This window comes from Catharus ustulatus, chromosome 23 (genome assembly GCF_009819885.2).
Source record: "Catharus ustulatus isolate bCatUst1 chromosome 23, bCatUst1.pri.v2, whole genome shotgun sequence".
In the NCBI taxonomy this organism is placed as follows: domain Eukaryota; kingdom Metazoa; phylum Chordata; class Aves; order Passeriformes; family Turdidae; genus Catharus; species Catharus ustulatus.
The window spans coordinates 5,105,355-5,119,435 of record NC_046243.1 but is presented as its reverse complement, the minus strand read 5'-3'; the positions used below and the strand labels follow the sequence as shown (position 1 = coordinate 5,119,435).

At 59.5% G+C, this 14,081-nt stretch overlaps 1 protein-coding gene across 2 annotated transcripts in view; it reads left to right on the top strand.

Annotated features, from left to right (window-relative positions):
* Positions 1–7,386: 7,386 nt before the first annotated feature.
* The window catches only part of KCNH6 (potassium voltage-gated channel subfamily H member 6), a 30,708-nt gene continuing 24,013 nt past the window's right edge, over positions 7,387–14,081 (top strand). For both annotated transcript variants that reach the window (XM_033078959.1, XM_033078958.1), the window contains exons 1-2: positions 7,387–7,524; positions 10,559–10,789. In XM_033078959.1, coding sequence (XP_032934850.1) covers positions 7,449–7,524; positions 10,559–10,789 — 307 coding nt within the window. In that variant the 5' untranslated portion in view covers positions 7,387–7,448. The remainder of the gene's footprint in view (positions 7,525–10,558; positions 10,790–14,081) is intronic.

Below are 14,081 nucleotides of genomic sequence, written 5' to 3'. Positions count from 1 at the left end.
CTCCCCGTCCCCGGCCTCGTCTTTCTTCTGCTTCTGTAAATAAAACTTCGTATTTGTTCTGCAGTGATTAGGTGCAAAACTAATCCCAGGCTGGGGATTATTGCAGCCTTAAAGAGCTGTGATCTGCTGCAGGCCGAAGCAGCAGGGGAAATGAGGGGATCTGGATGATCCCCCCGTTCCTCTCCCATCCGATGGCCTCTGCCCTCGGTCATGTCTCGCTCCGGGAAGCTGAGGCTTGGGAGCAGCTTATTGCACCTGGCAGACGAGCAGGTGTCTGCCCCGCCACGCTCAGTGTTTGTTTGCTCTCCATCCTCCTGGAGCACAGGAGCCCAGGAAGGTGGCACCCCGACCTTGGTGGTGCCCAGAGCCCGGGAGCCCCAGCCCCAGCTCTCACACGGTCTCCTTCCCTCGCCACATCCTGCTGCATCTGCTTTATATCCCGGCACACCAGGCTCCCTCCTTCCCCCCTTCCCGGCAGTGCGCTGCTCATGGAGCAGAGACCTGGCACGGTGAGAGCTGAGTTGGAAGCCAAGTGTATTTTCAGCCTGGGAAATCAGGCTGGTGCAGGTGTGCACCATCCAGCTCAGCTCCTCACTGGTAATTTTGAGCTCCTTGGCTCCTTTCTGCCCTATTAGTGGAGGAAAAGAGGTCTCCAAGATCATCAAGATCCTGAAAGTTTCATGAAAATTGCTTTCTGGAGAAGCAGATTAAAAAAATAAAATAAAATAAAAAAGATCCACACTGAACACTGTCACTCAGGGACTGCAACACACACTCAGCCCAAGCCAGACATCAGAGAATCCATCTAGGAGCTGATTTTGTCCTACCACGGACGCAAGGGTGGATGATGGGCACACTGAGCTGTGCCCAGAGGCAGACAGACTATGCAGAAGGCAGAGGCAGACACCAGACTCCTTCAGCACAGGTCCAAGCTCTGTGCAGCAGGTGGGATTGGACACCAGCCAACCTTCCTCACGGGGCCAAGGTCCACACAGCAGATGGGATGGGCTTGGACACCAGGCTGCCTTCAACACAGGTGCAAAGTCCACCCAGGAGATGGGGCTGGACACAAGGCTATGCCCAGTCCAGCCCAGGGGGAGGCTGAAGGTCCCACCTTGAGCTCAGCTGGAGCCTCTTGGCTGAGATGGGGGTCCTGGGTGAAACTTTTGAGGGCAGCGAGGGCCGGCTGGCACTCCGAGGGCTCTGCCAAGCCAGCAGCAGTGTTTTACAAGATAGCTCCAAACCGAGGATGATTTCTCTTCCCTGTTGTGATAACATCTGGAGAGATTTTGCTGCCTTCTGGCTTCTGCATCATGCTTGCAGCTGAAATTAGGAGGCTCAGCGAAATCACTCCCTAAGGAGAAAAAAGAAATGCAAAAGCAGAAAAAAGGAGGAGATTCCCCCTCAATTGACAGAACTCCTAGTGGGGAGCTCAGGAGGCAGCGGGCACCAAGGCTTGGGGGGGCTGCTTTGCACCTCCCTGCTTGTACCTGGAGCTTCCACAAGATTTTCTTTAAAATCACATTAATTCAAAGCAAGAAACACTCTGGGTTCCCTTCACCAGCACAAGGATCCTCTGGGTATTAGAGAAAGCCGTTTTTCATTTTTCAGGTCCATTACCCCCACAGGAAGGTGGCTGGGGGTTCCCACACGCCACGGCCCCTTGGTGCTGGTGGGGCTGGCCAAGCCAGGTCTATTCTTAGCCGCCGGGTGGCCAGGCAGGAGCAGACAGGGTGCACAGGGCTGCGTTCCTCACATTCCCCTTCCCCGGGGACAAGGAGCGCCTGGAAATACGCAGCCACAGCTTGGCAGCAGCTGGGGGCCATCACAAGGGGCCACCGTGGGCAGGGAGAGGGGCCAGGTGGCGCTGGGGGGGTCTCAGGGGACAGCAGAGCCGTGGAAGGGATGCAGTGAGCTGCGGTAGGGACTGGGAAAGCTCCATCCCTGCAGCTCCCTTCAGCCCTGCCAGCTCCATCAGCACCATCCTCCCTCCTCACTGTTCCAGCAGGGCTGAGGGGTGTAAAGGTGAATTTGGGGGTGAGGGGAAAGACCCCATATTCTGCCCCCAAAGCAAGTTCAGACTCCCCCTAGCCCCATGGCTTAGCTAGAATTCTTTACCAAAGGGGACAGGGGCAGACCCAAACCAAAGGACACCAAAGGACACCAAAGGACACCAAAGGACATCTCCACCCTCCTGATATCCATCCTTGGTGGATGGTGTGATCCGTGCCTGCGGCTGGACGCACTGGGCACTCAGTGTGGTGCCATCCTCACCTCATCCATCACCAGGGGATGCATCCAGGGGTGACACTGGGCTGGCCATACACCCCCAGCCCCACAGAGTCCCAGCCTGCAAGGCAGCATTGCCCTGTCTTGGGGTGCCTCAGCAGCAGGACCCCAAAGCGGGCTGTGCCCATGTCCCACTGCTGGTGAGAAACTGTCCCCACATCTTAGGGCTCCCCTGAGCTGACACTGTCCCGCTGAGGCACCCCAGCTGTCAGGGAGAGAATTGTCCCACACCAAAAGTGCTGAGAACTTGGCACTTGGCTCCTCTCCCCCCATCCCCAGGAGAGTTTCCAGACCAACTGCAGCCGCTGCCAGCACCCCCTTCCCACGGCAGCATCCTGCCTGTCCCTGCTCTTCCCTGCAGCATCACGAGTTATTGCAGCCTGCAGGCCCCATCCATCCTCATGGCAGGTGAGTCACGAGCCTGCCCTGTGCCTCAGTTTCCCCTGCTGTGCAGGGAGGACAGGCAGGATGCAGGGGGAATGTCATGAACTGAGCGGGACACATCCCAGAGCAGAGTCTTTGTGGCTTTTCCTGCCACTTACAAGTGGAAAATGGCTTTGTCAGGAAACAATGATTGTGACTTGGTTTAATGTCACTGAGTCCTTTCCAGATTTGCAGTCTCCCAGGGCTGGGAAGACCTGGGCTGATGAGGGTTCAATTTGGCTGTACATTTTACCCTTGTTTTGGGTTTTTGTTTTATACTTACAAACAAACAGTGTGGAGGTGAAAGCCTGAATAAATGTGTCAAGATTTGTAGGGGTGAGGCAGAGAAAGGAGCCAGAACAAGGAGCATCCTTCCACCTGCAAAATAAATTTACAGCCCAAATTCCTCCCTCCCGTGTCACATCTGTGGAGAATCTTCCAAAAGTGAAGGGCAAAGCAGGGGCATGAGCCATGCCAGGCAGAAGGACACCCGAGAGTGCCTGGGGACAGTCCTGGTGGCTGAAAGCAGCTCTGGGGACCATGAAAGCCCTGTCTCTCCCTTCCCAGCTGTGTTTGCAGTGTGGCTCTAATTACAGAAATATGGAGAAATGTCGTGTCTTGGTTGGCAAACATTTCTCCTGGCAAGCACCAGCCGGCAGCTGCCATGCTGGGATCCACGAGGGCTCCCAGCCCGTCCATCCCACACCTCCCACCCCAAATCCACACCCCATTAAGGCTGCACCTCCTTTCCCAACGTGCCTGTGCCTGCCCAGGGCAGCCCCCCCTGAGGTGGTGATAATTTCCTGCACAGATTATAAATCCCTGCACTCCCAGGAGCAGGGAGGGGGAGGACACCCTTGGGAAGCACCCAGGTCTCCTTTGCCCTTGGAAACCAGGTAGTTTCCCACTGATTCCCCAGGGTGTGGGAAGGAAAAAAAAAACGGGAAAAGGAGTAAAACCTCAAAAACATTCAGTGAGGAGGAAGAGGAGGAGGAGGAGGGGGGAGAAGTAGAACTGAGTGAGGGAAGAGGAGGAGAGCAGGGCAGGGAGAGAGGATTACTGTTCAGTTAAATTAGAGGGAGCCCTTCAGCTGACTTGAACAGCAGGAGAATTTGCCCAAAGACCCCAATTTTTCCAATTTGGGATAAAATGTAAGCGCAGGATTAACTACAAGCATATGCTTAAAACCCAAGGAATTGAAAGAAGTCTGGGCATAAAGTGCTCCGAAGAGGGCAGGGAGGCAGGGCAGGGACTGGGAGCTGCATGGATGACCTGGCTCTACAGGGGTGCACTGGGGGGACAGGGGAGCTGTGGGGGGACTGGAAGAGCCCTGGGAGGCTCCTGGAGCTCAGTGAACAATAACCTGAAGGAGAATGACATGACTCAACTCCGTATGCAAGGGCTGTGTGGGGAAGAGGGCTGGTAAGAGAGGCTCCTCCATCAGCCACGTGCAGGAACAAGACGCCCTGCTTGGAGAAGGTGGGATCAAAGGGGTCCCACTGCTATGCCTGGAGCAGGACAAGCCTTTCTGGGCTCATTGCACAGCCCCAGCCCTGTCAGAGGGGCTGGGGGGACCGGGCTGGGCACCCCAGCAGAAGGGCTCTGGGCTGGCACGTGCCCTTTCCGTCAGACGCATCCTTGTCCACGTGATGTGCCCATGAACATCCTGGACTGATTTATGGGATGAGAGGAGGGCAGGAGGCCAACCTTAAATCCTGACTGCCTGGTGATTAATAATCATAATTACTATCATATTAGCTGTAGTAGTAATAGTTTGCTTTCCCCTGCAGAACTGGTCATCCAGGAATCTCACAGAGGTTTTACCAGGCCAAGTGACCAATGTCCCTATTTTCTAAAGGAAATTGCGGCACAGTGCTGTCTCCCTTGAGTCACACAGTATATCAACAAGAAAACAGAGAAGGCAGGAGTCTGGACTCTGTGTCCCTCTCCCTCCCCCATGCTATTAAGCTGCATCTGTGTAATATAGAGCAAAACATCCTCCACGACTCGCAGTAAATCATGGCAGAGGCAGTGTGCAGAGTGGATGGGGGGAGATAATGGGTTTTTCACCCTCTTCAACAATAGAACAAGTTTTTCTGCGTTAGGGAAGGCTGACTTCTCTGAGAGATGGAGATAAAAACAGCACCGAGGATCTGAAATGGGACTGAAAGGGCACCTGCCTCACCCTCTTGCATTGCTGGCCCAGGACATGAAGCAACCCGGGCAAACCATGCTGTGGGTCGAGTGCCCCACTGGCATGGCCTGGTCCACATGGCCATGACTGAGGTGCACTGGGATATTAATTGAAAATCCCAGCAAAACACTTCTGCTGATGATAATGGACTATAATCCTCTTAGACCAATTTCATGCCTGAAAAATCATGCATAACAAAATAATAATAGAAAGCCCCTCAGTGGACACTGTCCTTAGCAGTGGACACAGGAGAAGAGGCTCGGCCAGAGCAGATTTCTCAGGAAGGAAAGGGAGCTGGTCCCTCCACCCCTAAGGTGGGCAGGAGACGAACTAAATAGGGCTGAACATTTCTCAGCAGCGCAGCATCACCGTGGACCCCGATGTCCAACAGACACCTGGGGACCCACGAGGGCCCCCATCCTCTACAGGGTCCATGGGGCTTTCTGTGACCCCAGAACCCTGGATCCTCCTGTCCACCAGAGCTCCAGGATGCCCTGGACTCTCCAGGTCCCTATGAGTTCTCAGGACTCTCAGAATTCTCCATGTGCCCGCAGAACCCTGCGTCAGGTCGGGTTGTCCCATGCCAAACCCCCCCCACACAGGCAGGGAGCCCCCCTCCCTCCCGCCCGCCCCGCAGCCCCTTCAGCACCACCTCGGCTGGACAGCGCCAGGTGCGGGGCCCCGCACCTCCGGACACCCTGACCTGCTCCTCGGAACCTCGGGCACCCCTGGCAGCACCCTGACCTGCTCCTCGGAACCTCGGGCACCCCTGGCAGCACCCTGACCTGCTCCTCGGAACCTCGGGCACCCCTGGCAGTACCCTGACCTGCTCCTCGGAACCTCGGGTACCCCTGGCAGCACCCTGACCTGCTCCTCGGAACCTCGGGCACCCCTGGTAGCACCCTGACCTGCTCCTCGGAACCTCGGGCACCCCTGGTAGCACCCTGACCTGCTCCTCGGAACCTCGGGCACCCCTGGCAGTACCCTGACCTGCTCCTCGGAACCTCGGGCACCCCTGGCAGCACCCTGACCTGCTCCTCGGAACCTCGGGCACCCCTGGCAGCACCCTGACCTCGTCCTCAGAACCTCGGGCACCCCTGGCAGCACTCTGACCTGCTCCTCGGAACCTCGGGTACCCCTGGCAGCACTCTGACCTGCTCCTCGGAACCTCGGGTACCCCTGGCAGCACCCTGACCTGCTCCTCGGAACCTCGGGTACCCCTGGCAGCACCCTGACCTGCTCCTCGGAACCTCGGGCACCCCTGGCAGCACCTGCCGGCATCCCCCGGCATTCCCAACATCCCGACAAAGGCCCGCGCCCCCCCTCCCTTGCCCCCCGTTTTCACCCCCCCGACACTCCCTACTCGACCCCCTTGCCTGCTGCACCCTGCGCCCCCTCCTCAACACCCTCTCCTCTGCTACTGCACCTTTGCACCCACAGACATTGCCCCCTCCAATCCCTGCACCCAGCAGCACCCCCTCTTCTGCCTCTGCACCTCTGCATCTCCTCCTCCCCCGCACCACCCCGTGCACCTCAGCATCACCTGCACGCCCCCCTCCATTCACCACCCCTGCACCCCGGCATCCCCTCCTCTGCCACCCCCAGCACCCCAGCGCTCCTCATCGCTCCCTCCTCCACCATTCTCCTTCACCATCCCCACCCGTCAGCTCCCGGCACCCCCAGCGCCTCCTCCTCCTCCAGCACCCCTCTCCAGCACCCCTTCCTCCAGCACCCCCAGCACCCTCCAGCTGCACTCTCATCAAATCCCCACCTCCTCAGCACAGCCCCCAGTCCCAACACCCCAACCCTCCAGGACATCCTTTACCAGCACCCCAAGGACCTCATCCCCATCTCCTCCAAGCACCCCCATCCCAGCCCCATAGGGACTCTCTCTCCACCCCCTAATCCTTCCCCGTCCCAGCGCCCCAAACCCTCCTTCACCTCTCAGCAGCCCCTCCCCAGCGCCTCAGGGACCCCAGCCCCGCACCCCCAGCACCCACCTGCTCCCCGCCCTCCCGGACCCCCCCGCCGGGGGCCGCTGCCGGGCGGGGCGGGTGCGGGTGCGGGTGCCGGGGATGCCGGGGGGTCCCGGGGAGCCCCGGGGGCGCCGGGGGGTGCGCGCTCCCCGGCCGGCAGCTGTTGCTGCTGACGGCTCCCCCGGAGCCTCCGGCTGGCCGGGGCAGCGGTGACTAAGCACTTTGGGGATTTCTACTCTTATTATTTTATTCTATTATTTTCTCCCTCTTTCGAGCGGGTCCTCCCCCCTCTCTCCCCCGCCTCCCCCTCCCATCCTCATCCTCCCCGGCCGCCCCCGCCCGGGGCCGGGCGCGGCAGGGCGGGCGGAGGGGTTCCCCCTTCCGGCCACCGGGAGCATGGGAGCCCCGGGCCGCCTGGGCTCCAGAGCTCGGTCAGCCCTCGGGTGAGGCGGAGCGGGGCCGCGCCGTGCCGGGCCGTGCCGCGCCGCTCCGGGGCCGGGCCGCGCTCCCCGCCGCGCCCGCCGTAAGTTCCGCTGCTCTCGGGGCGCGCAGAGCGCAGCGGAGCGATGCCGGTGCGCCGGGGCCATGTGGCCCCCCAAAACACCTACCTGGACACCATCATTCGCAAATTTGAAGGACAAAGTGAGTACCGCACCCTCCGGTGCCGCTCCGCTCCCCCCGCGGCCGGGGCGGCCCCCCAACTTCGAGGCACAGCGGGGAGAGGAGGGGGGAAGGCGGGAGGGTGTCCCCGGGGGCACGGAGGCGCCCCTGTGACCTCCCGAGGGGGGAGAGGGGTGGGCGACAGCCAGGCAGTGTCCCCGCGGGTATTTATAGACAGGGCGACACAGCGGGACGAGCTATCCCAGCCTCGGTGTTTCCCCGGGGGCTGGGGACGCTGCGACCCCCCCGGTCCCCGGGCCGGGCCGGTGCGCCCCGGCTGCCGGGAGGGGGTCCCGCCCGGCAGGGCTGGGGGACAGGGGGCACCCCAGCGCAGTCGGGCTCGCTGCCTGTTTGCCTTCAACTCTGCGCTCTCGGCGGCCGCCGTCCCTGGTGAAATGTTGCCATTTGCTGTTGCTCCGAGTAATCCGTTTATATGAATTTTCGGGCTGGTTTCGTGTCAAATACAGCGAAGAGTCCGTGTACATCGGGGAGCACTGGGGTTTGTGTGTGGCTGGGTGGGGGCGCCGGGGCTGCACTCCCACTCTCTGGGCACCCCAAAGGGGCTGGGTCCCCCCTACAGTGCTGGGGATGACAGGAGGACACATGGGGACTGGGGTCCCCCAAAAACTGAGCTCGGGGGGCTGCCGTGGAGTGCCAGGGCTGTGCAGCCCCCACTGCCCCGGCTCACTGTGGGTTTTCTCTGGTGTCCAACTTTCCCGAGTGGGCAAATTCCCTGGCCCCGCCATCCCTGCCGGATCTGCGCTGCCTGGCCTGGCAGTGACTGACGTGACCCTGGGGATGGAAAGTGAGAAAAACTGTCCCTGGCTCCTATCAGTTCCCCCTGGGAAGCGGCGGCTGGGGAGCAGCGGGGCCACGCGGTGACAGCGAGGAGGCAGCCAGGCCCCCGTTCCCACTGCCTGCCCGCTCCCTGCCCGCTCCCTGCCCGCTCCCTGCCCGCTCCCTGCCCGCTCCCTGCCAGCCATGTCGGGCACCAGCTGGCTTCTGCCGAAACATCACCCCGCGCTCCCCCGCGGCAGTTTCGTGCTGTGACAGGTGTTGGGAGACACCAAACCAGCACACCTAATACATCTTTGCTGCAGGCAGTGAGTTTTTCCGTGCCCGTGGGTGCCTTCACCCCCCACACCGCAGCTCCCATGGGTGTAGCTGCTCCTGGTGAGTCCCCGTTGCCGCCAGAGGGGCCCAGCTCTTCCCTGCCAGGGCTGGTGCAGAGCCTGGGTACTGTGGGACCAAGGGAAAATCTGCAGGTGAGGGCAGGGCTGAAAGCAAATCGGGGGTGAAAAAACCCCCAAGGAGACCTGGCTCTGCAGCTCCTTCCCATCCTGGTCTTGGTCACATCCCTGTGCTCAGCACAGCTTGCTCCGGCGCCCTGCCAGCCCTGTAAATTCTGTCCTGCGCCAGCCCAGCCAGGATCCAGACTGGATCCAGTCCATGGAGCTGATACTGGGTGGGGAAACTGTTCATCACCGGTGGGGAGTGTGCCCCAGGAGAAGGGCTTTGGGAGAAGGTCTCCTCCTTGTGCTATCTTCCAGCTGGCAAAGCAATTTGGATATAGAAGGGTCGGGAAGAAGGAACTGGGAAACATTTGTCTGTGGTGGTTTGTGCTGTTTGCAGCATCGGCACCAGCATCAGCCCTGTGTGGGAAAGGGAAAGGTGCCGGAATGGGAGCCCCCACCAAGGGGCTCTCAGAGGGTGGAATGAAGCAGGAGACTTGTGCAGCATCCCTGGGGATACTGGTTTTACTGGGAAGCATCCTGCAGAGCTGGGGCTCTGCAGATGCCGTTGGGGAGAGCTCTGATGTGCCTGGGAGGGGTCCTCCCACCCCACTGGATCCCGGTGCTCGGTGCTGCAGCTGTGCAGAGGTTTCTCTTGCATTTGGGTGAAATTCCCAGTGAGGCTGGAGCACAGCAGGGTTCTGGAGCACGCAAGCTGCAGATGCCATTCCTGGGTAATCCAGGAGATTAATTGGGGTCTGGGCTGGGAGGCAGCCTCCAAATGGACCCTCTGCTCAGACTTCCCTTCAGCTCCAGCCCAGAGCTAATGCCAAATGCTGAGGGAGATGGTGCTGGGGGGCACATGGCATCCACCACGTTAGCATCCAGCCCCCTATCGCATCCCAGCAAACCTGTCCCAGCACCCGGCACTCCCCGATATCCTTAAAAAAAAAAAAAATCAAACCAAATCAGAGATAAGAATGGAAGTGGCTCCATGTGGGCTGGATGACGTGGGCTGTGCGGCATTGCCACACACCCTGGCAAGGCAGCAAGTCTGGCCCTAGCCCAGCCTAGGTGGCTGCTGGAACGGGGCAGCACCACTCCCTGCCTCAGTTTCCCCTTTCCTTCACTTGAACACTTTATGTTTCGAGCACAGGGGCCACAATGGGGTCTGGGTTTCACCTTCAGCCCGAAGGCACACTTATTATATAAAGCATGAGGAGAATCATTAATGTGATGGGTTTCACCCCTGCTTCCCATGAAGCCAAGCCTCACACTCACTCCTCCTCTTGCCCCTTGCCTGACTTCAGTCAAATCTGAGCAAGGGTGGAAAGTGTCTGAGATAACTCAGGTCCCTGATAAGCTCCTGAGAAGGGACAGAGGCTGCGGCTCTCCCCTCTGCCTGCAGTGCCGGTCAGGGACAGATTGCTCCTTAGACAGCAGAGTCCCCACATGCCAGTGGTGAGATGTCAAGGCTGCAGGATTGGCCAATCCCAGCAAAACTGCCTCTACTGAGAAACCCCTCTTCGGATACCCCTTTCCCCACAGTCACAAATTCCCATAGAACTGGGGACGCTTTCTGTTTTTGAAGAGCAGAGCAGCACCTGGGACGGTGTGGGCTGAGGTCAGCCACTCTCCCCCCAGACCTGTCACCAGTGTCCCCAGGGTGCCTGTCCCTGCACAAGCCCCACAGTGGGTGACACTGCCCCCTGACCCAGGCTGTCCCCAGTCCCTGTGGGTCCCCAGCACCCCTCTAAGCCTCGTGCTCTCCTGCCTCCCTGCAGACCGCAAGTTCCTCATTGCCAACGCCCAGATGGAGAACTGTGCCATCATCTACTGCAACGACGGCTTCTGTGAGATGTTCGGCTACTCCCGCGTGGAGGTGATGCAGCAGCCCTGCACCTGCGACTTCCTCACCGGCCCCGACACCACCAAGAGCTCCATTGCCCAGCTCACCCAGGCCCTGCTCGGCTCCGAGGAGTGCAAGCTCGAGATCCTCTACTACCGCAAAGACAGTAAGAGTGGGCTGATCCCGCGGTGGGCGGTGTGACCTGCCCTGCCTTTGGGCTGTGAGAAGCCCATGGTGGGAGGCAAACAGGATCTGATGCTACCAGGGCATCAGGATTGCACCCAGGCTCAGGGCTTTGCTGAGAGCAGATCCACAGTGGCTCCTGCTGGGATGGAGGCATCTCTGCTGCCATGGAGCACATGGGGACCTGGAGCGGTAGAGGCTGTTGCCAGATTATTTAGGAATCAGGTCATTTGTGAGCCCTTGGGGATGGCTCAGAGCTCCTTGGACAAACTATGTCATTGCTTGTGGGATCCCTGCAGCAGGAATGAGAATCCCGTGGGAAGCCCATGGAGAAGCCAGGCTGGGACACAGGTGTCCCAGTCTGTGCTCCAAGATGAGAAGAGACAGACCCCCCATCTCTGCTGGGAGTGGGTGCAGCCATGGCCTCAGAGCTCCCTTTCCAGCGAGCAGGATGCGGCTGTGCGTGCACAGATGGAATTACGTTAAGATGAAAATGAAGCTTTGATGGAAAATACGAGTGATTAGTTCTAATACGGCAGGAAGTTAAATAAATATTTAGTGCTTGATGCTGCAAAACATCAGTGGCCAGGGCTCCCAGGGGCGGGGAAATGCAGGTCCAGTGCTCATGGGAGGTTAAAAACATGAAGTGTTTCCTTTTTTAAACCTGTGGGGCTTGCCCATTGCTTTAGATTGCATTGATGTGGGCTTGGCCTGTGCACAGCCCACTGCTGGCATCTCCCGCACAGCCAGTTGGAGGAGAACCACTGGAAGCAAAAGGAAGGAGCAGGCAGGAACCCTGGCTCCCAACCCAGCACCCTATCTTGGGGGCTGGCACCCGGCTGTCCTGGCCCCTCTCCCAGACCCTATCTCCTGGGCTGGCATCCAGGTGCCAGCAAATGGCCCCCGGAGTTATTCCCTGGCAGCACCTCTGCGTGTTCTCGGGCGTTATCCCGGCGGGACCTGACCCTTGTGGTGGCAGGGTCAGGCCACTCGGTCGAGGCTCTTCCTGTGGGGCCAGTCCTGGGTGGAGAGGGGCCATGAGTGGTGCCAGGTCTGGGTGCAAGTCCCAGCCTCAGCAGTGGCAGGGCCTGGCTGGAGCCCAGCGCAGTGCTGGAGACGCGCAGAGCAGCAGCACACGCTGCTGCCATCCCTGTGCCATGCGTGGCCATGCACTGGCTGTGGCAAGGACAGCATCTGCAGCCCTGTTCCATTTCCTCCCTCCCTCCCTGCCTCAGGATAGTTTCCCACTCTGTCTCTGGGGATGACTTGGCTTGTGAGCCTGATCCATTGCCATGCTCCCTGCTTTGAAGCATTCCTGCTGGGCTCACGGGATGCTCGGTGCTGTCCTCAGAGCCCTGCTCTTCCTCTAGGCCATGGGGAACTCTCATTGCAGCTCTGAGCTGCTTTCTTCTCTTTTTTATTAAAAAAGAGGGGAAAAAAATAAAAAAGCCCAGGAGCAAACCCTTCATGTCTATTTTTAAAACCCAACCCCACCAGCAGCATGCTTTCCAATTGTTTCCCCCCAGCACTCAGCCTGCGACCGCTCAGCCCATTATAAATGGGTCTTATCGGCAAAGAAAAGGCTTTTGCATTATAGGGAGCTGCTGCTTAATTAGCCGGCGGAGCTCCGAACCTGCCTGTCCTCTTTTTCATACCAGCAGCACCAATCTCCAGCCTCGACCTGCTGTTTATTACTGCGGTACTCCCGGCTCTGCAGCTCGCGGGGTTGTTTCCTCGCTTTTCTGGCTGGCAGAGGCGATCTTATACCCAAAATCTGCCCTTTGGAGCCACCCAGGCAGGGCCAGCGGGGGTGGATGGAGGTGGGTGGGAAGGGGCCACCCAAGGGTGTCTGGGCCAGTGGGCTCTGGGGTCAGGCAGGGTGCTGAGTGATGGGGGCTGCGTGTCCCTGGGGACAGCCTGGCTGCTCAGTCCCCACCCCGATGCCCATGCTGTCATCATCTAATTATAAACAGAGCCTAATGAGTCAGGGGTGCCAACAGTGAGCCCAGCTCCGAAATGGAACCGAGAACTAAGGACCCATGGGGCAAGGTGGGACCAGGCCAGCCAGGGCAGTTGTCCCTCCCTGCCACACCAGCCCCAAAAAGGCCTTGGAAAGCGGGAAGAGCCCATTCACAGTGTGTGTGGGCTCTAATCCCCAGCTCAAAGCTGGGAGATCAGTGAAAAGTTAATTTCCTTACAAGATGCTACACAGCTGGAACTGGCCCAGACAGGGGGGTCAGCACGGGATCAGCTCCTGCTGCAGCGAGGAGCAGCCATGGCCTCCAGCCCTGGGGACACTGTGCCCAGGGTGAGCTCAAATCCTCCAGCATCCCCTGAGAACGACATTGAGGAGCTGGTGGAGCTGAGCTGCATCCAGGGTTGGAGTTTTTCCCCTCACAGGGGTGATGTGCTTTGCAGCAAAGCCACTGGCCAGGGCTCTCAGGGTCCCCAGAGCGGGAGGTGGCCGCAGGTGCCGAGTGCCAGGTGCGAGCATGGCCTGAGCAGCAGCAGCTGGTGGCACCCGCTCTGCTTAATCTGCATGAATGTGATGCTGATGAATATGAAAGGGGAGATGCGGCTGCAACAGCTGGGGCAGCTGCTGGGGCAGCCCCAGCCCCTCCATGCTGTCCTCTCCTGGGCAGAGCCCACAGCTTGTCCCCTCCAGCAGCAGTCTTGGAACTGGGACTGGGATCAGGCCAGCAAACTCCTAGCACTGCTGTGGAAGCCAGGATTTTCCCCTGGGGTCTCCAGGAGCAGGAGGGTCAGAGGGTGCCCCATGCCACTCAGCATATCCCCCCACCAGGTCCCCATGGGGAGGAATGGGTTGGGAAGTGCCCACGCAGCAGAGGAGACAGGGCACTCATGTGACATGTCCCCTCTGTGCCCAGCCCAGGGCACATCCATGGCACTGCAGCTCTCCAGCCCTGCTGCCAGGAGGCCTGGCTAAGGCAGGGGCATGGATCCAGCCAGGGTTTCTCCACACAGCTTTGAACACAGCAACATGGGATGTGCCCAATGGGTGCACTGGGAGCAGGAGGGCAAATCCCACCAGCAGCTGCTGGATGCTGGCACTGCCAAGGATTTGGTGCTGGCAGCCCCAGGGAGCCTCTGCTCCTGCCCTACAGCGGGGTCGAGGCAGGACTAAGGGGATTTCTTGGGTGGTGGAGGAGCAGGAAGGCACAGCCAGCTGACAAATCCCAGCCCCAGGTTGAGCTCTTGGCTTGTACCAGCCCATGGAGTTTATGCCAAGCTAGGGCTGTTGGTTGTTTGCTTTA